Consider the following 26840-nt stretch of genomic DNA (forward strand, 5'->3'; position numbering starts at 1 on the left):
CACTATATGATATGTAGTAAGCGTTGGTCATTGCGATCACATTTGTGAATTGAATTTTAATTTATTAAACAGCAATTCTAATTAGCAAAAATAGGAGGAAAATTATCCACAGGCTATAAAAGTAGATATATCAAGCACAAATTTACACTTTATTACCTTACCAATTAAAAAATTAAATGATATGTGAAAATTGGAAGAATATACGTGATAAATTGGAATAATTAATACGTACTGTAATATGTACATTACATACGAACTAGTTGACATTTCTGTTCACTGACATTTGTGGGTGGGGGTTAAAATTTAAAACAGTAAAAAGGTAAGCAATCAATAACAAAGAACACGGCACACACAAATTTCAAGTAACACGATACGTGCAAATGAGAATGGAGTAACGAGTTACAAAGCTTTAAAAATAGGAATGAAGAGAAGATCTGAAAATTTATTTTTTTATATGACTGAAGATTCCATGGAAGTGTAAACACATTTCACCATAATAACCCACAGAATTCCAGCTGTCTGTATTATCGCAAATTCAGTAAGATTGAGTTTACTGTCCGTTTATGATATTTTTCACTAACAGAAAAGCCCAATAAACAGGTGACTGCTAATTGTTTTATGGTTGTGACCTCCAGAATTTCGACCGAACCACGTGGCACCGTCGGAGACAATCGTAGGGTAATCTCCAGTGCTGCGGTCTCCTGCCCTGATTAAACGGCATGCTGTCCCAATTAAGCGAAATAAACCCTGGCTATTTTCTCGATTGGTTTCTGTTTCTTAAGATTTGCCCCAAATAAACGGCTGCCCCGATTAACCGGTGGCCCAAATAACCGGAATCCACTGTGTGTGTGTGTGTGTGTGTGTGTGTGTGTGTGTGTGTGTGTGTGTGTGTGTGTGTGTGTGTGTGTATTTAAAAGAGCATATTTAACTCACATTCGTATTTAAATTCATATGCAAAAGGCTGCTTACATGGCTTCATGAAATGAAAAGCTAATAATGCAAATTACACAAACCAATCTGCACTGGTATCTCATACTACTGGAACTTAAAACAAGTCTGTAGTACGTTGTTCATCCGTGAAAGAGTTGGCAGCATTTATGTGAATTACATTTGAAATTTTGTGCACATTTTTCGGAAGCTATATGTATATCTATATATATAATGTGCACTATGTTAACCATACAGCACCAGTGGTCCCAAAAGTTTTTGGCTTGACTCTCCTTTTGAATACTGGCATTCAGGAGCACCAACAAAATATACTTTGTTATATCTGAAAAACATGAAACACTCCATAGAACACATTTTAATTATTTAACAACTAATGCTTTAAATGTCTTATTTTTCTTTGTACATTTTATAACAATAACTGACTGTACAATAAGGCAATATGGTCCCAAAAACACTTATGCACCAGCACTTGGGCCATGAACGAATATGTGGAAGTTTGATCAATAGCAAACTCGAACCCACGTACCACTTTCATCTTTCTGAAAAAAATGCGGTCTGTTGTCAGGAAAAACTGTAACTCCAGGGAATGGATGCTGTTGGATGAACTTCATAGTTGCTCGAACTTGCATCACAAAGTGAGGAGGCTCTACTTCAGGTGATGTTGACAAGTGCTATTAAAAATACAAGAAAAAGTTCCAGAGAGGAAATTTCATTATACAGAATATAAAAAAAAAAAAAGAGCAATTATGAGCGTTAAATAAGTTTAATTATTTCCTACATAAAACATTACCATATATGAAATGAAAAAAAATTCCCAAATAAAATATTCTAGATCCTATATACATATACGTTTATACACAGAACATTTGTAACATCAAGGCTAAAGTGACACTACACTAGGTTGCATGCTTCTCATAAGGTTATGACATTCATAGTATCTACTAGCTCCTCAATAAAAAATTGTGGTTGGCTGGTTTTTTTTTTTTTTTTTTTTGGCATGTAGACCACTTCTGTCATAATGTGCCAGTTTATGGTTTTATTATTATGTGTATGTATTAGCAGGCCAATATGCATGTCATACAAGCTGAAAAACAGAAAAACTTCCCCAATCAGCCTTCAACCTGAGATCAGCTAACCATAGCCTCAACTGAGGAAGTCTTTCTTGATGGAAAAGCAAACCCACTATTGCTGTCATAAAGGACACAAAAAACAAAACTCACATACTCTCTTCTTGCCTCACTGCAATCCTGTTATGTACCATTTAGTAAAAAGTCCATGGACTGTTTGAACTGGAATTTTTCTGTAGAACTTGGCTCCACACTTGTTATGGGAATAAATAATTTACATATGTATAAAGAGGATGCTCTTTACTGAAGTAAATATTCCATGATCATCACACTGTGATGTAAAATGACCTGAAAGTTGTTACACGAGACTGAGGAAATTAGTTGATGTCCTAGAGCAAAATCAAACTGGTAGTTCAGCTGAAACTAATACTATACTGAAAAATGCCCCTTGCAGCTAGCACAAGGGGGAAGATCTTCCAGTGCAAAATGCTCTGATGCTGCAGGGAAATAAATTCTGTAATCATTTGGCTATTCTAATACTAACACCAAAACTCTGCACCATACAAACATAACCTCAAAAATGATAATCACCTTTGAAGCTTTCTTTCTTTCTGGTTTCACCTTTGAGGATATTTTATGCAAGAAACTGATCATAATGTTGGTAATTTTGCAAATTCAGTGACTGATATGATTTGTGACTTCAACTCTGCAATTGTTTTATTTAGTTCAGCTATACAAAATGAACTTAAAAAAGTATGAAAACATAGCCAAACACACTATGTGCTTACAATATACAATATTTCACTCCATTGTGAGAATGCATTCATCACTACTTATAGCCTGCAGCTGCTGCTACCATTTGGATGGTGCCTGGGAAAAAATGACCATCCTGCACAGACATAAATAAGCTGGTATAAGTTTAACTTATCCTTAAAATTAGTTACTCATTAGAGAGAGAATGCCTAAACATATCTAGTGACAGTATTTTCAGTAATATAACACAAGATTCCAATTATTCATGTGCAGATTATTTGTTTACAAGTTTACACCTTTTTGTTTCTTTTCTACCTTATGAATTTATCAAAGGTTAATGGAAAAAGATGTTCTCGAAGGCAGCTCATCATATAGTCCCTCCTATGACCCTCTTTTTCTCTCTCTCTCATAAAAAAATGTTGCATCATAAATTTTCAGTCCAAGATGTTTTTGTGTCACTTAACATTTTACCGGATACTTGAATCCCTGATAAGTTGTCCATTTCCTTTCACTCTAGGGTATTCAAATTGTTTTCTCACTACTTCAATCTCATCCAACAATGCACAAAGTTTTAGTTCAATTCATGCTCTGTACATGCAGGAAACTAAAGAGAAGGTTATCTACAGTGCAATGACGAAATCCAGTGTGTTGTGCCAGATTTACTTTTGCATTAACCATTATTAAAGTAAAAATTAAAAATATATCACTATACATATATATATTCAATACAATACTAATTTTAATACAATTATGTACTTGAAAAAAATTCTGTGATACAATATTGCACATAAGTAAAGTTTTCACACAAAAAATTCACTCGCCTAAGTGTGCGAATTTTTTGATAAACTTTACTGGTATTCATGTGCCAAAAAGGGGGGGGGGGGGATATCTGCTAATTCAACTTGAACTGGTGCCCTTCAGATTAGGTGACTAATGTGATTTGTGATTTATTGGGATTAATCCTTTCCTTTCAGCAGTGAGTTAATACAAACGGCCTCAGGGCAGTAAGTTTTCTGTCAGAAACACGTTCTGTGAAGCAGTTATTTTTAAGAAATTTGTTTTTTATTCTTCAATTCAATATTTTTTCTTTTTTCTTATTCTGCCTTGATTTCCCAACCTTAGGATAAAAACCTTAAAATCAAAAATCAAATCTGAATTTTAAAAATAATTTATAATATACAGTAGAGGATCAGTTATTTGGAATAATTGATGCCAGGCCTCTTCTGGATAATCAAATGTAATGTAAGATTAAATATATTCTGTTATAATGTATTATAGTAAAAGAAAAAGACTTTAATTGCATGCAAAAAAACAATGAATTTATTTATTTAATTAAAAAAATAATAATAACTTTTACATAAAAATTCGCACATTCACATAAGCACATACATTCGGAGAGGTATTTTACTGCAAATTTTATGTGGAAAAAAATTTAAAGTAATTTTTTAAAATAATGTTAGACATTTTTTGTTTCATTTGTTGTAACTTTTTTTTTTTTTTTATATAGCTACAGCTATAAAACTATAGCTGTCCTGAGGAGAGCGATGGAAGAAACTGGTGCAAGTGATCATGAATATAGACTGTTATACAATATTGAAAAATCTATAAATAGACTTGGTAGTAATAATTTAGAGTAATCTAAAATAAGTGACAATTTCAAATTATACTCTTATTACAAAGTGTTATGTTTAATTAATATGTATATTAATTAAGCTATGTACTAGAAAAGAACAGCGAAAGCTTAAAAAGCGGTACTCACCTTGAAATTAATCTGCGATGGTTTACTTAGGTAGCGTGGTTAATGTTTAAGTTGAATTGAAAAATTAAAAGGGAGGGAAGTAGGTAAAAGTTGACTGAGTTAAATGGGCGCAAGGAAACAGAAGTGTACACATCCAATCCTTGGTTGTCATCGAAATAAAAGAAAGAAGAATAATTAAAAACTATGTAAGTGAATCCGGTGAAGCCAATAGTCTTTACGAGGACTTTCGTTAGTTAAAGAACGTCTTCAGTTGGCAATGTGTGGGGAGAGAACGCGCATGGTATTTTAAGAATAAAAAATTATACATGGATGTAATAAAAAAATAAAAAATGGATGTGTACACTTCTGTTTCCTTGCGCCCATTTAACTCAGTCAACATTTACCTACTTCCCTCCCTTTTAATTTTTCAATTCAACAATTCAACTTAAACATTAACCACGCTACCTAAGTAAACCATCGCAGATTAATTTCAAGGTGAGTAACGCTTTTTAAGCTTTCGCTATTCTTTTCTAGTCTATTAACACGGTACTTGAAGATTTCTAAAAATTTCGTATTAAGCTATGTACATAAGTATAAATTTATTTTTATTTTGCTAACCTGTGGATAATCTTCAGATTTTCACATATCATTTAATGGCAATAAACTTTTGATAATAAAGTGTAAATTTGTGGTTTATATTTTATTTTTATAGCCTGTGGATAATATTCAGCAATTTTCGATTATTAGAATCAAAATTCTATTTGCAAACATGATCACTATAACCGGCGCTCACTGTACTACTGTTAATAAAAAAAAAGAAGAAAGATCAGCCATTCAAATTATTCCGAATAACTGATTTCTGGATAACTGATGTTCTACTGTATTTGAATATTTAAATTTCTTCAATTATTCTAGGACAAAATCAGAAAAGTGGGATTAACAAAATCTCCACCTCTGAATTTCAAAGCTTTTTTCATGCTTCCGTTTATTACAATAATGTCTACTATCAGTTGAACTATATATAAGAGATGGCAGCATGACTGCAAGTTCATATAAAAATAAGCATTATTCGAAATGATTTTTTTTTTTTTTTTTTTTTTTTTTTTTTTGATTTGGTAGTTGTTGGCGCATCGGCTTCTGTGGCCATATTGCACCTCCCAAGGTTTTTGCAGTACTTTGATCCAAGCCCGAGGCGGGAATCGAACCCGCGACCTTTGGGTTGCCGGGTAGGTACTTTATCCACTCGGCTAGCCCGGTCGGCCATTCGAAATGACCCTGAAAAACAGTTAAATATACGTATATAGGACCAATTGACAAAGATACATGAAAAATTCAGGAGGCTGATTGCTGAGGTAATTTTGAGTAAAAAAAAAAAGTTCATATGAAATTGATTCTGAGTTATGTCTTAATCTCAGTTATTCAATTCTGAGTTATGTAATGTTCTTTGATTCTAATGCACCACTGAGAATCACACTCATAACTTGTGCATCCATGCAACCTTGATCAAACATATTATAACAAAATGCATGCAATCATAGTATAAGCAGCATTGGTGTGGATGTTTAAGGGTACAAAGGCAACTCAGGCCAAAAAATTATGATTCTATAATAATTTGGTCCTATTCAGTTTCAGAGGTGATCATATGTTTATTTTCTTAAGAAAGGTAACAGTTAATCTATTTGCACCATTTCCAATAATGTGGGTAAGTGATAATGGTTCTTTCATTTATGACGGAGTGAAAAGTACTTTTTTGATATGGGAATAGTAAGCACTATACAAGAGAGTATGTTTGTCAGTGACCAGTGATGAACGCATTCTATGAATGCTTCATGGAGGGTCATCCCGCATGAAAAGAAACATGTGGGTTGGATGTATATGCTGTAAGCGCAATCTTGCTAGTACAACTTCGTCCTGTCTGTTTTCCATAATTGTGGCTCCTGTTTGATTTGGAGCCTTTTTCTTGATCGCTGAAGAGCAATCAGAAATGTGGAAGTCACAGAAGAACAATATGCCTCAGTAAATCTATATATGGTACTTGGTAATTGATTGGCTCTGTAATGTTTAGTAGTTGTTTGGTTGCTTGATCTGCACTCTCATTACCCTGTGATATCTCCCCCAGTATCAAGCTACACCAAATGATTGTTATCCTTCATTGTATAACCTTCATGCACAAGTACATGGTGGGTGACCACCCAGGTGTGAACCAACGTAAGCAGGGGTCGAGGTGTGGCACCCACACCACATGGAGGAACGCCGCCCCTCTATGTTACCAGGCAGTACTAGGTGGTAGATGACTCTCATCAACCGGTGAAATAACCAACACTTTGCTTATTGGAGGCTTGAAGTGGTGGAACCCATGTTTAGTCTCTAGAGCTAAGTTCCGGCCAACCCTTCCCTATCTCTTCCATCATGCAGTATGATTGATGATTTTTGAGGTTATGATGAATGTCGTGGCGAGATCCAATATTCCTTACATTTCAAGGGTACAGCTCTAAAACGGTGTTCGCAGGCCGGCCGCTAGATAGTACACCGGACCAAACCTATTGGTAACTCTCTAGGAGGCTTCCGGATCAGCTAGTGTATAATCTTGCTACCTCTACTCTGCCAGATAGTGACTGGAGGGAGTCCGAGTAGTGTGTATGCGGGGAGCATTGTTGAGGCCACGTTATGTCAAGGATCTGGGTATATTCTTACCACATGTACGCCATATCCAAAAATTTCATTACTTCATACAGCATGTCCCACCCACTTTTTCTTACTATTGAATACACCATGAATTGTCAAAATAATAGAGCAAGCTTATCTGCGAAAAGATCTAAACCTCCCAAGGACTTCCTAATTCATTTCACAAATATTCGTGGTCTCAATTCCAATCTCAACGATGTCCATTTCCACTTGCAGTCTTCCAAACCCCATGTACTTTTTCTGACTGAATCTCAGTTATCAGTTGATTCAACTACTGCTCATCTCAGATGTCCAAATTATTTGCTGTATGATTCCTTTCGCCTCAAAGGTGGTACTTGTGCATATGTCCGTTCTGATATTCCCTGTCAGAGACTTGGCAATTTGGAATCTCCTCTCTTTGATCTTCTCTGGCTTAAAATCTCTCTACCTCATTGTGTAAAATTCATCTGTTGTCTCTACCGTTCTCCAAACTCCACTAATCACTTGGAGCTCTTTGACTTCCTCTCTTTGCAACTTGACTTTCTCCAGTCCAGCTTTCCTAACAGTGAGGTAATTTTCCTTGGTGATTTTAATGTTCACAACTCCAGCTGGCTTCTGTTTTCTAGTCACACCGACCCAGCAGGTTGAGATGCTGAGGCTTCTGCAATTACTAATGACCTAGCACAGATTGTTCATTTACCTACAAGAATACCGGAAAATCCTAATCATACATCCAATACGCTTGATCTTTTTCTCACAAACAACCCTTCTAAGTACAAGGTTGAAGTGAGAGGTCCTTTAGGAACTTCACATCACAACTTGGTGATTGTCTCTTCTCCAATGGAACCTTTATCTCATGGCTATTCCCAACCTCGTATTGTTTGGCATTACAAGAATGCAAAATGGGATGACCTGCGAGAAGTTCTTTTCTTCTTTTCCTTAGTCTGATTACTGTTTCAAAACTTCTGATGTCAACGTTTGCTCAGATCGTGTCAGTGAAATTATTCTTGCAGGAATGGAATCCTTTATCCCACACTCCACTTTAAAATCTCGTCCTTTATCTAAACCTTGGTTTTCCAATAAATGTGGTAAGGCTGTCCAAGAGAAGAATGTTGCATATCGTAATTGGCTTGTTTCTAATTCTTCAGTTTCATTTTCTGCCTAAACCAAAGCTCGCAACAATTGTAAAGCAGTTATTAATCAGTCCAAACTAGAGTTTGAACAGGCTAAGAGTAGAAAACTTGCTTCTTGCCCTAATGGTAGCCGAGCATTCTGGTCTCTTGCCAAAGCTATTGGCCGCAACTTTTGCCCATCTCTGCTCCCACCTCTGTCCAAACCAGATGGTTCTGTTGTCACTTCAGCCAAGGATAAAGCTGACCTGCTAGCATCCCATTTTTCTTCGAGCTCATGTATTAATGATCTTGGTAAAACACCTCCCACCATTCCTAACACACTCCATTCAATGCCTCCTGTGGTCTTCAGTCAAAAGGATATCAGAAGGATTTTGATGAATCTTGATGCTAAGAAAGCTCCAGGTCCTGAAGGTATTTCTCCACTTGTTCTCAAAACCTGTGCTCCTGAACTTACTCCTATTCTTTGCCGCCTTTTTTCACTTTCTTATTCCAAAGGTGTTTTTCCTTCTGCTTGGAAATTTGCTCATATCCAGCCAGTTCCTAAAAAGGGTGACAAATCCCTCCCATTCAATTATCGTCCCATTGCAATTACTTCTACTCTTTCTAAAGTAATGGAGAAATCAATTAACTGCCAACTCTTGAACTACCTAGAAACCTTCCGTCTGATCAACGATCGCCAGTATGGATTCCGTCAGTGTCGATCCACTGGTGATATTCTGGCTTATATTACCCATTTATGGACTAATTCAATGGAAAGGTTCGGTGAAACACAAGTAGTTGCTCTTGACATCTCAAAGACTTTTGATCGTGTTTGGCATAAAGGTCTTCTAAACAAGCTTCCATCCTATGGTTTGCCAACTGTTTTTAGTAATTGTTCATCCAGTTTTCTCTCTGATCGCTCACTGAGGGTGATGGTAGATGGCTCTCTGTCTTCTAACTTCTCCACTAATGCCGGTGTCCCCCAAGGTTCAGTTCTTTCCCCCACTCTTTTCCTCTTGAATATCAATGTCCTTCTTCCATTGACTGGAAATCCTATCCATAGTTTTGCCGATGATAGCACATTGCATTCAACTTTCCATTTTGAGAAACCTTGTCCAGCTCAATCAGCTTCAAGTTCTCGAAAATCTGCTGCCAATTCCTTAAATGCCGATCTTCAGGTAATTCTCCAGTGGGGCAAAGACAACTTAGTTGATTTCAACCCTTAGCATTAGCATTAGTAGAGGCCTTTGATGCAAGAAAGCAAGCTTATGCAGCATCAGCCAAAAAAAAAAAAAAAACCCACTTCCACTTCACCCCTCTGTTCGTTCAAAATACCTGTCCAGCTGAGCCTTAAACTTATTTAGGCTATCAACCTCCACCACAAGGGATGGAAGTCTGTTCCACCAACCAACCACCCGCTGGCTAAAGGCAAATTTCCGCACGTCTATCCTACATCTGTCTTTCCTCAATTTGAATTTATGCCCTCTCAGGTGATTTTTCTGAGCTAGAGGAAGAATCCCATCAACATTGAGCATGCTTAAACCATTCAAGGCTTTATACACCTCTATCAGATCACCTCGCTGGTGCCTAGTCTCCAGACACTGTAATTTGCAAAACTTAAGCCTTTCTTCGTAAGAGCACCCCTTTGTTCCATTCACTAATCTTGTTGGCCTTCTCTGTACTCGTTCCAGCAGCTCTACATCCTTCTTGAAATGAGGCCTCCAGACCTGTATACAGTACTCTAGGTGTGGCCTGACCATCGCCTTATACAATGGAATAATCACCTCCTTATCCCTGCTGGAAAAATTCCTGTATATCATTGACAATACTCCATGAGCTACTCTTGCAGCCCGTCTGCACTGCTCAGAGAACTTCATATCTGCCTGCACAACCACCCCCAAGTCCCTTTCATTCTCTACCACTGTCAGTGTAGTACCACAGAGTTGATACGTTGCTCTGGGGTTGCTGTTTCCCATGTGTAGTACTTTACATTTGTCAATGTTAAACTTCATTTGCCACCTCTCAGCCCATCTGCTCAACCTTTCCAGATCCTGTTGCAGCAGCATAGTGTCAGTAGTGTCCTTGACAACCCTGCCAACCTTTGTATCGTCTGCAAACTTGGACATTAAGCCCGATATACCATCATCAATATCATTTATAAATACAGAAAACAATAATGGACCCAACACTGGGCCCTGAGGGACTCCACTAATAACATCAGTCCACGATGAGCAGTGTCCATTGATTACCACTCTGTCTTCTCCCCCTCAGCCACCCCTTTATCCACAGCAGCAATTTGCCTCCAATGTCACACTGCTCCAATTTGTGCAGCAGTCTTCCATGTGCAACAGTATCAAAAGCCTTTCTAAGATCCAAGTATATAATATCAAAGTTATTCCCTGCATCCAGTTCTTTTGTGACTGCATCATAGTATCCAATCAAGTTGGTCAGGCAAGACTTCCCCTTAACAAAACCATGCTGTGTCTGAGCTATAACTGAAGTCTTGTCTAAATGATCCTGCAGTGCTTCTTTAACCAGTGCCTCCATTAATTTTCCTGGAACAGAAGTTAAGCTCACAGGTCTATAATTACTTGTGTCAGCCTTTGATCCTCCTTTGTGAATTGGGGTCACATTTGCACATTTCCAGTCTATGGGTACCTCCCCTGAGTCCAAGGAAGCTCTCATAATTATGGCTAAGGGTTTGCTTACTTCCTTTGCTGCCTCCTTTAATATAACTGGATAGATCCCATCCACCCCGGGTGCCTTTCTTGTGTTTATCTTCAACAGTTTCTCCTCCACTTTACTCCCAGTTATTTCAAGATTCTGTAGCTTACTGCTAGAGTTGAATACACCTCTGGCATTCCCCTCGCTGAATAACTCCTCATGTGTGAATGTCGATGCAAAATATTCATTTAGTTTGTTAGCTACCTGAGCAGGATCATCAACACTTGACCCATCAATATCAAGTGGACCAATCTGATTCATCCCCTTCCTTCTAGAGTTTACATAAGTAAAGAACTCTTTGCTGTTTTTCTTTGCATCCCTTGCCAAGGATTTCTCGTAATCTGCCTTCGCCTGCCTAACCTCCTTTGTAACTTGGTTGCATATCAACTTGTATCTATCATAGGCTTCTGTGTCATGTGTTAATTTGTATGTATCCCATGCATTTTTCTTCTCTGCCATATGCCTCATTAGTTCATCTGACATCCATTTTGGCCTAAACCTTGAACAATATTTCTTAGTTGGTATGTAAAGCCTAGTAGCTTCCAAGATAAGTTCTTTGAATGCTTCCCATTTTGAATTTGCTGTTGGTAACATCATCAGTTGGTCCCACTGTATAGAATTTAAATACTGTCTCAGTCCATCGTAGTCGCCTTTACGGAAGCAATAACCCTTCCCTTTACCCTTCTAAAACTCAATCTTGTCTTATATCTCGCAAAAAGTATTATTCTGCTCCTATTTTTATCTTCAGTGACACTCCGATTTCTAGGCAAAATGATATATCTCTTTTGGGGATTACTCTGACTTCTAATCTCTCTTGACACAAGCACATTACAAATATTGCTTCCTCTGCATCTAAAAAAGTTGGTTTTCTCTTTCGCTCTCGGCGTTACTTTTCTTCCAAACAGCTGCTCACTCTGTATAAATCGCAAATCCGCCCTGCCATGGAATATTGTTCCCACATCTGGGGTGGTGCCCCCAAAACCTCTCTCAGGCTTCTTGATTCCATTCAGAAGAGGGCAGTTAGGTTAATTAATGATTCATCTCTAACAGATGCACTGTTTCTGCTGCATGCCTCTTCTACAGATACTTCCATGGGCACTGTTTTTCTGAATTGGCTTCTATAATTCCCGCTCTCTCTTTCAAATCAGTCCGAAAACGTGCCGCCACCAGCCAACATCCATTTACTGTCCAACTTCAAAACCACAGAACCAACTTTTCATCTTCCTCATTTATTCAATCAACTGCCGTTTTCTGGAACAACCTTCCTTCATACGTATTTCCTGAAAATTACAATCTACAGAAGTTCAAGTCCAATATCAACAAATATCTTCTTTTGTCTTCTCAACCTCCAACCCAACACGGTACTAAGTACTATAGGTTCTAATACCTCTCGTGTTTGGGGTTCTCATAAAAAAAAAAAAAAAAAAAAAATCCCTTAGGTGATTTAAACAGGAATAAATTCGTTACGATGGAATGGCAGATTGAAAATTTACTGTATAATGCATTGCAGTCAATGGAGTCATTGTATATTATACTGCTGGTGCTGTGAAAGGTGTTAATATCCACTAAGGCTAATTTAACAGTATATAATTCTGCAGTATAACCGCTACATTCAACTGGTAATATGAAGACTGTAAAAGAAGAAAAGACAGCTGCAATACCAACAGCAGAATGTTTTTAAATCACTTGTATATATTAGACAGCTTTGGGCATTTGATGAGAACATGGCTGGACAAGTCTATCTAAAATTTCTGCAAAATGTACTGTGCCACTGTTAGAAGATGTACCTTTGACTATATGAAATCAAATATACTTCCAATAGCCAGAGCTCCTCCTCACTCTTCTTGTGCAGTGGTTATTCACCTCAGTAACTAATCCTCTGGGTGATGATCGGTCACAGTGGTCCATCTAGGTCAATGGACCTAAATCCTTAAGATTTCTGCCTGTAGGGGTAGAAGAAAAATTTTATATACCACACAAAAGTGCAAAAACATCCATCCCTTGATCACTGTAGCCCACGTAAAAGATGAGCTTAGGTACGCATTGTGTGCAAATCACACACGAGAGGTGAAATGTACTGAAGATGAAGGTGTTTTTGAGAATCTACTCAAATCTGCACGAATCTGTATACACAGTCTGTGACTTTCCTAAAATAAATAAATCAATGCTTTTTCAGTTATGTTTATGCCTACTTTTGTTATTTTCATTTTATATTGCTCATAAATGGGTTCAGAATCGGACCCATGTTTAATATGCACTTCTAATTCAAAATTGAAATGCAAAATCAGCTCCTCCTGACGTTTAGCCATATCATTGTGAATCACCCTGCATATTTCAAACAGGCCAGCACACTAAAAAATTTACATATACACACATACTTCTCAGAGCCCACACATGAAAAACAGACTATATACTGCTGAAAGGATTAATTTCATTAGATGATTAATATGATTATGTACTTAACTTCAATGTATATTAGAGATAAAACTATAAATTATACTCCACAGGCCAATGCAAGAAAATAAACATAAGCTGCAAATAAACAAAAACTGCAAAAAAGAATACAACTTGGTAGAATAATAAATGATTAAAAATATGAAAAAAAAAAAAAAAAAAAAAACATCAAACTTCCACTGCTATATACAAAACACTTAGTTGAATCCAAAAGAAAATTATTCAGTACCAAAATGTAGTACTAAGTTACCTCACGTTACATAACTCTAAGGAATTGAGGAGACGCTCAGCTAAGCTTATATCCTGACCACATCATGTATGAAGCTAAATGCAATAAAGAAAAATGTTATAAGCATCAACCCAAAACAAGCATAGGAGAAATTAAAACTAAGCAGAATGTACCAGTTCAATCCAAAAACACTAAGCAGCAAAAGCAAATGAAGGGAAGTGGGTAGGTAAGTGTTGGAGGGAGAGAATCTTGAAATTTCAATTGCTCATACATTGTTTCCTTTTTCTTTAAAGGACTTTGGAAAAACCACGATAAGTTTGAAATACTTAACAGGAAAAGCACTAACAGAAAAACTGGTATAGAATCACCATGGCAGCAATTATATGAAATGGCCAACTCTGTTCCAAACAGATAGAGAAACATTTCAATAATGCTCTCAAGTGGTTTTATCAAGCTTATTGTAGATAATGAAATAGGACTTATCTGATTTCAAAAATTTTATATAGATGATGAAATGTATAACAGGATCATATGCTGCCCTAGAAATGCAGCTGCTGATAAGTGCGATTATTTCTAATTAGGCTTGTAAACACAGTGTCAGTTTTTTATTTTTTTTTCTGTTTGTTTTCTTTATTAGTTAAGAAGAGAACAAACTATATACACAGTGGCTGAGGAGTCACTATATCCTATCTGCATTTTCACAAACTAGAAAATGTGCAAGTGCTTTTTTTTTTTTTTTTTTTTTTTTTTAATGAGGGCCAATATCATTTTCCAAGTTTACTATTTACTGGTGTAACGGAGAAATAGTTCTATCAATATGTATATATATATATATATATATAGGGTGATTCACTACCAGTGTGACAAACTTGCAGGAGGTGTAGGGAGCATACAGACAAATCGGAATCACATAACATTGCAGGGTCCAAAATGCCTTCGTCATGCGGTAGAGGACGTTGAACGGGAGGTCGTGTGAACAGCGATCCCGCTGGAAGTCAGCATTTGCGAACCGTTTCTGTCGAAGAAACCAAGTAGCAAAAGTCCTCCGGAGTGGATAATCCGCAGGCTCCAATGATTGGACGTTGCAGATGGTATGAACTAATTGGGTTTGTTGATAGTATCCTCCATACAGTGGACTGGGAAATACCCAATCATTGGCCTATCGCTCGAGTACTCGTACTCGAATTGCCTTCTGCAAGACGTAGGACATTCTCCTCATTGTCTGGCGTCCTCGTCGTTCGCTCTCGATTCATGGTACCTCTCGCGAAACAACCAGTCTCGTGTAACCTTCTGTGCACACTTGCGAAAATCGTATGATGAGGAGCACACCTGTGTGGGAAATGTTCCTGGTACAAGCACAGAGCGGCGCGCCTGTTACAGTCCGCAGCTCCATACACGAGATGCATGTCAGCCAGTTAAATGTTTGAATACTCGTCCATCCTACTGCCTCGGGAACCGGTTCGCAAATGCTGACTTCCAGCGGGATCGCTGTCACGCGACCTCCCGTTCAACGTCCTCTACTGCATGACGAAGGCATTTCGGACGCTGCAATGCTATGTGATTCCGATTCGTCTTTGTGCCCCCTACACTTCCTGCAAGTTTGTCACACTGGTAGTGAATTGCCCTGTATATATATATATATATATATATTTTTTTTTTTTTTTTTTGGGCTGATACTGTATAAGCTTGCTTTCTTGCATCATATGTCTCTACTAATACTAATTTGGTGGAGAGTATTCCACCAAGAAGACTGTTTATTATTATATTACATGTAAAAGGAGTTCTTAAACTAGATTAAAGCCTGATCTGTAAACTACTGTTTATTCTCAGTGTTTCACTACTTTTAGCACTAGCCATAATACCCTAACCAGGAAGGAAGAAAAAAACCTACTTACATATTTCACTCCTCACATAGGTGAGGAGTGAAATACCAATACTGTGTAAGAAAGCAAGGATATATTTGTGGACAGTCAAGGCAACTTATTCTAGTATTTTCCTTTGATACTAAAAGAATGATGAGTTACTAATGACATTAAGAGTAGGAGACCGGCGGAATTACTTGACAAGTATAGGTCACTGATGAAAAAAAGCCGTGAATTAGGGTTGAAATTGAAAGTGTCTGCAATTCTGCCCAGACACGATAGGAGGGAGTATATGATGAGAGCCCTGTCAATCAATTCGGCCCTGGAAAGATTGTGCAGGGCTCAAGGGGTAGAATTTTTTTCAGCCTGGTCTGTACTTGTTAACAGGAGAGACTGCTTCTACAGGGATGGGATACACTTAAATAGAAAGGGTGCAAGAATGTTTGCTGATGCTATCGAGGCAATGTTAGGTGGGTCGGAAAACTGCTAGATTGGGGGGATACAAGGACTAATAGATTAACAGTAGCCACTGGCAGAGGTGAAAGTGATTCTTGCACTGCTTCTATTGGAATGAGCCGCAGCCTGGAAAATAAGATGCAGGATATTTCAGAGACTGCTGGGAATCATTGGGGTACAAGTAAACACATGGGTTGTGTTAGGGTAGCTAAGAAAAAGAACAGGTGCATGTATACTTGTGTGTATACCAATGCTAGGAGTTTAGTAAATAAATTTGATGAATTTGAGGTATTGCTCAAAACATCAAAGGCAGATATTGTGGGGATTTCAGAGACGTGGTGTCACACAGATATAAGAAATGCAGAACTGGAATTTGAGGAGTACAATGTCTACAGAAAGGATAGACGGGATAGGAAGGGAGGAGGGGTTATGCTATTAGTTAAGAAACACATAAAAACCAAGGAAGTGAAGCCAGTCGACATTGTTGGACAGTGCAGTGTAGAGTCAGTTTGGTGTGACATAAACATTGGGAGATCAAAATTGAGAGTAGGAGTGTGCTATAGGCCTAATGACTCTGATGAGTATAATAAGAAACTGTTCGGAGAAATAGAGTGGGCCAGTAAATCAGAGAGTCTTATAATGGGCGATTTTAATTTCCCAGATATTGACTGGAATTTGGGGGCTGGTCACTCACACAGTAGCAAGGCTTTTGTGGATTTATTGGATGATTGTTTTCTACATCAGCATGTTCGGGAGGCAACTAGAGGGAGTAATACTCTTGATTTGATTATCAGTAGTGATTCTTCATGCATTAAGAATCTGCAGATAAATGAACCACTTGGTGGCAGTGATCACAATGTGCTGAAGTGGGAGTTACTCAAAGAGGTAACTACCATTAGGGGTAAAGGGAAGGGGTATTGCTTTCGTAAAGGCGACTACAATGGACTGAGACAGTATTTAAATTCTATACAGTGGGATCAACTGATGATATTGCCAACAGCAAATTCAAAATGGGAAGCATTCAAAGAACTTATCGTGGAAGCTACTAGGCTTTACATACCAACTAAGAAATATTGTTCAAGGTTTAGGCCTAAATGGTTGTCAGATCTTCTGCAGACTGCTCAGGACCAAGATATCGACGAGGAATATTACAACTTTCTGAAAGTGATAAAGCCCAAGAAACCTATAGCGAAACAGAAATCCAAAGAAGAAAAAATTAGTCAAGAAACACTTGTCATGATGAACCAAAGACGACAAATGAAGAGCAAGAAAAACACTGACAGGGAGAAAATTGAGTATACTGAGTTATGCAAAGCCATTAGAAAGAGACTCAGAGAGGACATAAGAAGATTTAACACAAGAAAAGTAGAACAAGCATTAAGGGAAAACAAAGGATTGAAATCAGCAGCCATGAGCAGTAATACAGAAAGACAAATGATACTGAAACTGAAGAATAGCGATGGTGTACTTATAAACAGCAGAGAAGGCATAATTCAAATAGCAGAAGACTACTATAGAGAATTATACAAGGAGCGAGGGAATGATACCAGCAGTGGGGAAGATGGATTGCAAAGTAGCAACACATACGACATACCCGATATTCTTCCTGATGAGGTAGAACATGCATTGAAGAAAATGAAGAATCAGAAAGCTCCGGGGGAAGATGAAGTTACTGTAGAGTTGTTAAAATTGGGAGGAAGAGACATAACACAAAAACTGGCAAGGCTCTTCACAAAGTGCATTAGAAAAGGTGTGATGCCTAAGCAGTGGAATAATGCAATCATAGTTTTGCTGCATAAGAAAGGAGATAAATCAGAAATTGGAAATTATAGACCAATTAGCTTGTTATCCCATATCTACAAGTTGTTCACAAGGGTCATTACTAACAGATTAGAAAGAATACTTGATGAGAATCAACCGAAAGAGCAAGCTGGCTTTAGGACAGGATTCTCAACTATGGATCACCTTCACGTAATATCACAGCTAATGGAGAAAGCAAATGAATATAAAACACCATTATGCCTGGCATTTGTGGATTATGAAAAGGCATTTGACTCCATACAGCATAAGGCAATGTTTGGGGCACTGGAAAGACAAGGCATAGATACTCCATATATTATGATTTTGAAGAAAATATATGAGAGTGCTACATCCTTTATTAGACTAGACAAAGACAGTAGGAAATTTAGAATCGAGAAAGGAGTTCGACAAGGAGACACAATATCTCCGAAGCTGTTTACTGCTGCCCTTGAGGAAGCTTTCAGAAGATTAGACTGGTCGCAGAAAGGAGTCAATGTGAACGGAGAGTACCTAAACCATTTACGATTTGCAGATGACATTGTGGTCATAAGCTACGATCCCAAAGAATTAGAGGAAAATCTTAATCAGTTATGCACAGTTAGTAAGGATTTTGGACTAAAGATGAATATGGCTAAAACAAAAGTAATGATGAACAGGTATGCCACGGAAAGGGAAATAATGATTGAAGGAGCAGTAATTGAAAAGGTGGAGTCATATACTTATCTGGGACAAGTTATTAGCTGTAATAATGATAAATGGCTGGAAGTCAAGAGAAGAATAAATTTTGGATGGATAGCATTCAGGAAATATAGTCACATACTGAAGAGCAATATCCCAGTTTGTCTGAAACGTAAAATAATGAATCAATGTATACTCCCCACCATGACTTATGGAAGTGAAACTTGGGCACTCACCAAAAGAATGGAAGAGAAGCTAAGAACTACACAGCGAAGAATGGAACGAATTATATTGGGAATCAGACTGTTAGATAAGAAGAGAAACACATGGATTAGGCAGCAAACTCAAGTAAAGGACATTCTTATCAAAACTAAAGAACTAAAATGGTCTTGGGCAGGACACATAGCTAGAAGACATGATGACAGATGGACTAAGAAAATAACAGAATGGTACCCAAGAGGAGCTAGAAGAAAACCTGGAAGACAAAGACGGAGATGGATAGATGAAATTCATGAGTTTTTGAGTAGTAAATGGATGGCCAGTGCTCAAAACAGAAGGAACTGGAAAGTTGCTGGAGAGGCCTTCATCCTGCAGTGGATTGAAAATGGCTGATGATGATGATGATGATGGTTGTCAGATGAACTAATGAGGCATATGGCAGAGAAGAAAAATGCATGGGATACATACAAATTAACACGTGACACGGACGCCTATGATAGATACAAGTTGATCTGTAACCAAGTTACAAAGGAGGTTAGGCAGGCGAAGGCAGATTACGAGAGATCCTTGGCAAGGGATGCGAAGAAAAACAGCAAAGAGTTCTTTACTTATGTAAACTCTAGAAGGAAGGGGATGAATCAGATTGGTCCACTTGAGATCGATGGGTCAACTGTTGATGACCCTGCTCGGGTAGCTAACAAACTAAATGAATATTTTGCATCGACATTCACACATGAGGAGTTATTCAGCGAGGGGAATGCCAGAGCTGTATTCAACTCTAGCAGTAAGCTAGGGAATCTTGTAATAACTGAGAGCAAAGTGGAGGAGAAATTGTTGAAGATAAACACAAGAAAGGCACCTGGGGTGGATGGGATCTATCCAGTTATATTAAAGGAGGCAGCAAAGGAGGTAAGCAAACCCTTAGCCATAATTATGAGAGCTTCCTTGGACTCAGGGGAGGTACCCATTGACTGGAGATGTGCAAATGTGACCCCAATTCACAAAGGGGGAACAAAGGCTGACACAAGTAATTATAGACCTGTGAGTTTAACTTCTGTTCCCGGAAAATTAATGGAGGCACTGGTGAAAGAAGCACTGCAGGATCATCTAGACAAGACTTCAGTTATAGCTAGAACACAGCATGGTTTTGTTAAGGGGAAGTCTTGCCTGACCAATTTGATTGGATACTATGATGCAGTCACAAAAGAACTGGATGCAGGGAATAACTTTGATATTATATACTTGGATCTTAGAAAGGCTTTTGATACTGTTGCACATGGAAGACTGCTGCACAAATTGGAGCAGTGTGGCATTGGAGGCAAGTTGCTGCTATGGATAAAGGGGTGGTTGAGGGGGAGAAGACAGAGAGTGGTAATCAATGGACACTGCTCATCGTGGACTAATGTTATTAGTGGAGTCCCTCAGGGTTCAGTATTGGGGCCTTTATTGTTTTCTGTATTTATAAATGATATTGATGATGGTATATCAGGCTTAATGTCCAAGTTTGCAGACGATACGAAGGTTGGCAGGGTTGTCAAGGACACTACTGACACTATGCTGCTGCAACAGGATTTGGAAAGGTTGAGCAGATGGGCTTCGAGGTGGCAAATGAAGTTTAACATTGACAAATGTAAAGTACTACATATGGGAAACAGCAACCCCAGAGCAACGTATCAACTCTGTGGTACTACACTGACAGTGGTAGAGAATGAAAGGGACCTGGGGGTGGTGGTGCAGGCAGATATGAAGTTCTCTGAGCAGTGCAGACGAGCTGCAAGAGTAGCTCATGGTGTATTGTCAATGATATATAGGAATTTTTCTAGCAGGGATAAGGAGGTGATTATTCCCTTGTATAAGGCAATGGTCAGGCCACACCTAGAGTACTGTATACAGGCCTGGAGGCCTCATTTCAGGAAGGATGTAGAGCTGCTGGAACGAGTACAGAGAAGGGCAACTAGATTGGTGAATGGGACAAAGGGGTTCTCTTACGAAGAAAGGCTTAAGTTTTGCAAATTACAGTGTCTGGAAACTAGGCACCAGCGGGGTGATCTGATAGAGGTGTACAAAGCCTTGAATGGTTTGAGCATGCTCAATGCTGATGGGATTCTTCCTCTAGCTCAGAAAAATCACCTGAGAGGGCATAAATTCAAATTGAGGAAAGACAGATGTAGGATAGATGTGCGGAAATTTGCCTTTAGCCAGCGGGTGGTTGGTGGGTGGAACAGACTTCCATCCCTTGTCGTGGAAGTTGATAGCCTAAATAAGTTTAAGGCTCAGCTGGACAGGTATTTCGAACGAACAGAGGGGTGAAGTGGAAGTGGTTATTTTTATTTATTTATGTTACTTTTTTTTTTTTTTTTGGCTGATGCTGCATAAGCTTGCTTTCTTGCATCAAATGCCTCTACTAATGCTAATGCTAATGCTAAGAAAACTCCCTAAAATCCAATCTACATCCCTTTAACTGCAATTTATGGTCCAAACTCTAGAATCCTATATAAGCATGAAAATTAACCATTCATTTTACTACCTCTTCTCATAGTACTACTGACCTCAACTAGGTTTCTAGATTACTTAGTAAACTAGTTGAGGATCTAAGATCTACAACAATTAGTTTATAGTTGCTGATATAATATAATAACTGATATATTCAAAGTTTTACTCATAATGAGAATCTTTTACCAATTTCATCAGGTGTATCTTTGAATAATCACAAGAAGCTTTTGTCTTTTGCCTTGATGTCACAAGAAGCTCAATGCCACAATGCAGGTAGTAACTTTTTTTTTTTTAAATACTGCTGCCAATTATACATCATAGGTACTTTGAGAGGCGACTTTATCAGATATAACTACTTAATGGCAAGTAGGTTCCCACCCCTCCTTCAGCCATCAAAAGCAGCCTGAATTTGTCATAACATGAACTCCACAGGGTGTCAAAAGCATTCCACAGTGATGCTGGTCCACATTGGCCCAACTGCTTCCCACAATTTTAAAAGTTGGATGGTTGTAGTTCTCTGAAGAGCTCATTCCACCTAATCCCACAGATGTGCAAATGGATTGAGATCTAGTAACCACTGCAGTAAGCCTAATTCGGTTTCGTATTCCTGGAACCAGTTCTGTATAATTCTAGCTTTATAATACAGCACATTATCCTGTTGGAAAACCCACTGACAGATGGATATATTTCGGCACCATGAAGGGATGCAGCATGTCAAAAATAATTTCCAGGTTAACTGTGGCACCCAAATGTTGCTCCACTGGTAACAAGGGACCTAGTGTGCATGATGAAAACACTCCTCACAGCCACAAGCTGCACTGTTAACATCTGGTGGGATCAGTACATGGACTCGTGTTGTTATTGCTATGTTCTGATTCTCCATTCAGCATGCAACAGCAAGAACCAGGATTTGTCAGACCGGCAGCAGTGTTCCTGAACAACTGCAGTGTACCACTAGTTTTTTGTCAGGAGTGGAACATGGCTCAGTTGTGGCCCAGATTAACATGTCAGCAGTTTTGGTACACACTTGGGGGTAATTATGCAGTCAGATATAAGTTCTCTGAATAGTGCAGACAGGCTACGGCAGCTCATGGGGGTTTTGTCAATGATATACAGGAATTTTGCCAGCAGGGATAAGGAAGTAATTATCCCATTGTATAAGGCAATAATTAGGCCACATCCTGAGTACTGCATATTCTGAAAGCCTCATTTCAGGAAGGGTGAAATTAGTGAGAGGAACAAAAGGGTACACCCAAGGTAAGACTTCATTTAAAAATTGTAGAATCTGGATACTAGGTAATTGCAAGGAGATCTGATTGAGGTGTTTAAAGCTTTGTTGTTGTTGTTTTGGGTTTTATTGGTGCATCAGTAACTAAAGCTGTAATGTGCCAAAACTAGGTCATATAAAAGAGAACAGTTAATATTTCAGTGACCTAAGGATAGGTGACTACTGTACATCAAGATGTATAGTAATAAAAATATGTAAAAAATTTATATACAGTAGACTCTCGATTTTCCGGGATAGATGGTAAAAAACAAATCCCAGATAATTGATTTCCCGGTTAATTCAAAGTCCCCGACATACGTAATCAGGACTTTTTATTTCATGGAATTTTACATAACTCGGGAATGACTAGTAACATATTGTTACTATATTATTATTGACAAATCTGAATTCCGTGCAATACTTGTTAAAGTTTGGCCATTTTCATACATCCTTATTATTTTAATTTTCTGATCCAAATCAATGGCTTTCCTTTTGTTGGTAGATTTACTAGTAGCACTGTCACTTATTCTCTTAGTCGGCACCATGATACCAGTCAAAATGAAATTTTCTGAAAAGAACTTCACAGGGTTAAGGGGGAAACATACTATTATCACCTCGTGCAAACTCACCAGAAATTAAAGCACATTTCTGGAGGTCACTGCCATTAAACAATTTGCACCTTCTGTGTTGCTGGGCTTTTCTGTTCGTGCATCTAAATTATAAACGGGTAGTAAACTCGATCTTATTGCATTTGAACTAATACCGATAGCTGGAATTCTGTGGGTTTTTACGTTATTATGGTGAAATGTGTCCCCTTCACTGAAATCTTCAGTCATATAAAAAAAAAAAACCATAAATAAATTGTAAGAATCTTCTCCTTTCCTATTTTTTTGCTTGTTACTCCGTATCTCACTTGTGCAATTTGTGCGTGCCGTGATCGTTGTTATTGATTGCTTATTTTATTTATTTATTATTTTTGTTTGTTTTAAATTTTACAATCCTAATAAAAAAATTAAAAAAATTGAGTAAAGAAAAATTTACTTTAAACTGTAGTTGTGTAAGTCAGGGACTTACTGCATCGAAAAATGTTCAGCAACCTACGTAAAAAATATGGCGATAGATAAAAAACTTACCACGCACTACTCATGTGTCCAATACAATGCTTCCCTTTATTTTTTACGATGTTGCATATGGTCTGGTCATCAAATTTACATTATAATGGTTCCTTAGAAATTTAACTGATGCACCGTTTTCAAACTTTTGAATAATTTCAAGTTTTTGTTTAACTGAAAACGCAACTCTTTTGCATTTACCCATCATTTTCGCGATTTCTAAACAAAAAAAAAAAAATTTTACACTACTATAAAAAAAAATATATTCTGACATCAATAACGAAACAAAATTTGTCCTTTTGTGCTGCAACGGAACACAACAATCGACATGATGTACTAAAACAAACTAAACATTTGGTTTTCTGTTTTTTTTGTTTTTTTTTTTTTTTGAGCGGTGAATGTGAAGACAGCAGGGATTGCAAGATAAGTACACTAATCTCCCAGTGAGGACTTATAATGACACTTGTTGCTTATTTATGACTTGCAAAATATCTGTTTATACCTATTCTAGTTAGTACTTGAATATTTTGATTTCTGGTTGATTTTTCTTATTTTTTTTATTTATTTATTTGGAGTCTTGAAGTGTCCCGGTTAATCAAGAGTCTGCTGTAATAGTAAATTTTAAATACTATGCAAAAATATTTCAATATTTTAAATAACTGAAAACGGTCTATACAATGACATTCTGTCAGATAAAATCTGAGTGTATAAGGGTCAGATGGCAAAAAGCAGTAAAATATAAACAATGTTCATGCCTATAAAGTGAGCATTTGGATAAAATATGTCTGACAGTTAAAAAAGTGTCACATTGCTCACATCTGCCCTCAGCAAGAATGAATGAGTAAGATGAATGTTACAACTTCCTCTCTGTGGTTCCTGTGCAGACTAGACTGCCAGCCAGAGTTAATTAAACTCTGGCTGGCAGTCTAGACAGTCTAGTTTAATTACAGGCTTTATCTGATAGAGCATGTTCATGACCTGCCACTGAAGAGTAATTTTTTGCATATTAATTGCCTGTAGTCTTGTATAGGGGACTAACAGGCTACAATTGTTCTGGGGTTGCAATGACCTGGCTGCACCATCTGCCAGTTCATTTAACGTCTGCTGGGCCAGGGTCAGGAATGGATGAGGATCATTTCAACCCTGATAAAGCCTGTAGTATACTTAAAAAAGAGTCTGTATACACCACACACCTGAGCACTGTGAGCCAGCCAGACTTCCCCCAGTGTGGAATTAATTGCCCAATAAACTGGGCACCATGAGCTAGCAGGCAAGCAACTCCACATAGGGCATGCTGTCCCCATGACTAACTCTCCTATATTCCTAGGGATTAGTCCCTCTCCCTCCCCAACTAAAATCTTTCACCTAGTAAATCCTACCATCACACTTGATACTGTTCTTATTACAGCCCTTGAAGTGGGAGGTTTGGCTGAGAGAATGATCCTGAATCGGGAAACTTACATATCTATGAACAAATGGAGAGTGTTAAATCTCACCGGTCCCAACAACGTTCAGCTCTTTTCACTACTCTTTTTGTGGTAATGTCTGGTGGGTGGTATTTTCATGGTTGGGGTTATGGTGAGTTATTGTCAGTGTTTCTTTGTTTCATTTTCTACTGTTCTTGGGAAGATGTTGAAGTATAGAATGTTGAAATTTGATCCTAGTTTTTGTTGATAGAAAGGTCACTAAAAAGCTTGCTGAAGAAGGCCTCCTTGAAGGTTCTTCTTTTGTAATTTTGATCAATGGTGAGTACTGTATATTTCTTTATAGAAATATACAGTACTCACCATTGATCATTCTCCCACCCGAACCTTCCAGTTCAGGGCTATAACCTAGAACCAGCAGTCGTCTTATAGCCTTTGCCCTCAGGGTGTTCATTGGATGGCCTTGCACCGTAATCTTACCTTGTTATACTTTATAAAGCCCCTGTACTAGTTTGTTGTGTTATTTGGTTTTTAGGAGCATTAGCAACTAAGGCCATATTGCTCCGGGGATATGTGGTGGTCATTCCCTGACCTTTCTGCATCCTCCATATTTGGTGGTCATGGGCTCGAACCCCGGTCTAATCAAGAAGTGTGTGCTACGCACTGCTGGCTCCTGCCCACCTGGCTACGGAGGCGCCCCCTGTACTAGTAGTAGTGGCATGTGATGCAAGAAAGCAAGTTTATAAAGCCCCTGTACATTTCTATAAAGAAAGCAAAAAAAAAATTCACACAACCATTCCATCTAAATGTTTGTCCAGTTCCTCCTTAAATTTATTTAACCTTCATTCCACTCATAAATCTTGTTGCCCTTCTCTGTACACACTCAAGCAAATATACATCCTTCCTAAAATGAGGAAGGATGTATATTTGCTTACAGACCTGTATGCAGTACTCAAGGCATGGCCTGACCACTGCCTTATACAGAGGGACAATCACCTCCTTTTTCCCTGCTAGCAAAATTCCTAAATATCATTGACAAAACCCCATGACCTGCCCTGGCAGCCTGTCTGTATTGCTCAGAAAACTTCATATCTGACTGCAAAATTACTCCCAGGTCTTTTTCATTTTCTACCACCTTAGTACCATACAGTTGGTACATTTCTCTGGGGTTACTTCTACCCACATGCAGTACTTTGCATTTGTCAAGGTTAAACTTCAGTTGCCACTTCTCAGCCCATCTGCCCAAATTTTCTAGATCCTGTTGCAGTAGCACATTGCCATTAACAACCTTGCCAATCTTTGTATCATCTGCAAACTTTGACACTAAGCCTGATATATCTTCATCAATATCACTGATAAATACACAAAACAGTGGACCCAACACCGAACCCTGTGCGACTCCACTAATAACATTAGTCCACGAAGAGTAGCACCCATTGATTACACCCTCTGTCTTCTCCTACTCAACCATCCTTTTATCCATTGTAGCAATTTACCCTTAATACCATTCTGCTCAAATTTGTACAGTAGTCTACCATGCGCAACATTGTCAAAAGCTTTCCTGAAATCCAAGTATATGATATCAAAATTATTTTTTGCATCCAGTTCCTTTGTAACCACATCATCAGTTACTACTAGACAGGGCTTGTAGTAACTGAACTGTGATGTAGGAAGTAAGAGGACTGTATCTATAGCCATAGGTACATATTATTATTATTATTAGCCATATGGTGGAAGTAAGCCTGAGGCTTAATGCTGCACCAGCCAAAAAAATTCCCGAGTTACCCTGAGAGAGAGAGAGAGCGCGAGAGAGTCAGAAATAGAAGGGGAATTGCCACGA

At 38.1% G+C, this 26840-nt stretch overlaps 1 protein-coding gene across 1 annotated transcript in view; it reads right to left on the bottom strand.

Moving 5' to 3' along the window:
• Nucleotides 1-1350: 1350 nt before the first annotated feature.
• Ntan1 (N-terminal amidohydrolase 1) overlaps nt 1351-26840 on the bottom strand; it is a 123187-nt gene continuing 97697 nt past the window's right edge. Inside the window, exon 10 of the mRNA XM_090386164.1 lies at nt 1351-1619. Within this exon, the coding sequence (XP_090242290.1) occupies nt 1449-1619 (171 nt within the window). The 3' untranslated portion in view covers nt 1351-1448. The remainder of the gene's footprint in view (nt 1620-26840) is intronic.

Source organism: Mastigoproctus giganteus, chromosome 12 (genome assembly GCF_048544385.1).
Source record: "Mastigoproctus giganteus isolate SK-2022 chromosome 12, ASM4854438v1, whole genome shotgun sequence".
Lineage (NCBI taxonomy): Eukaryota > Metazoa > Arthropoda > Arachnida > Uropygi > Thelyphonidae > Mastigoproctus > Mastigoproctus giganteus.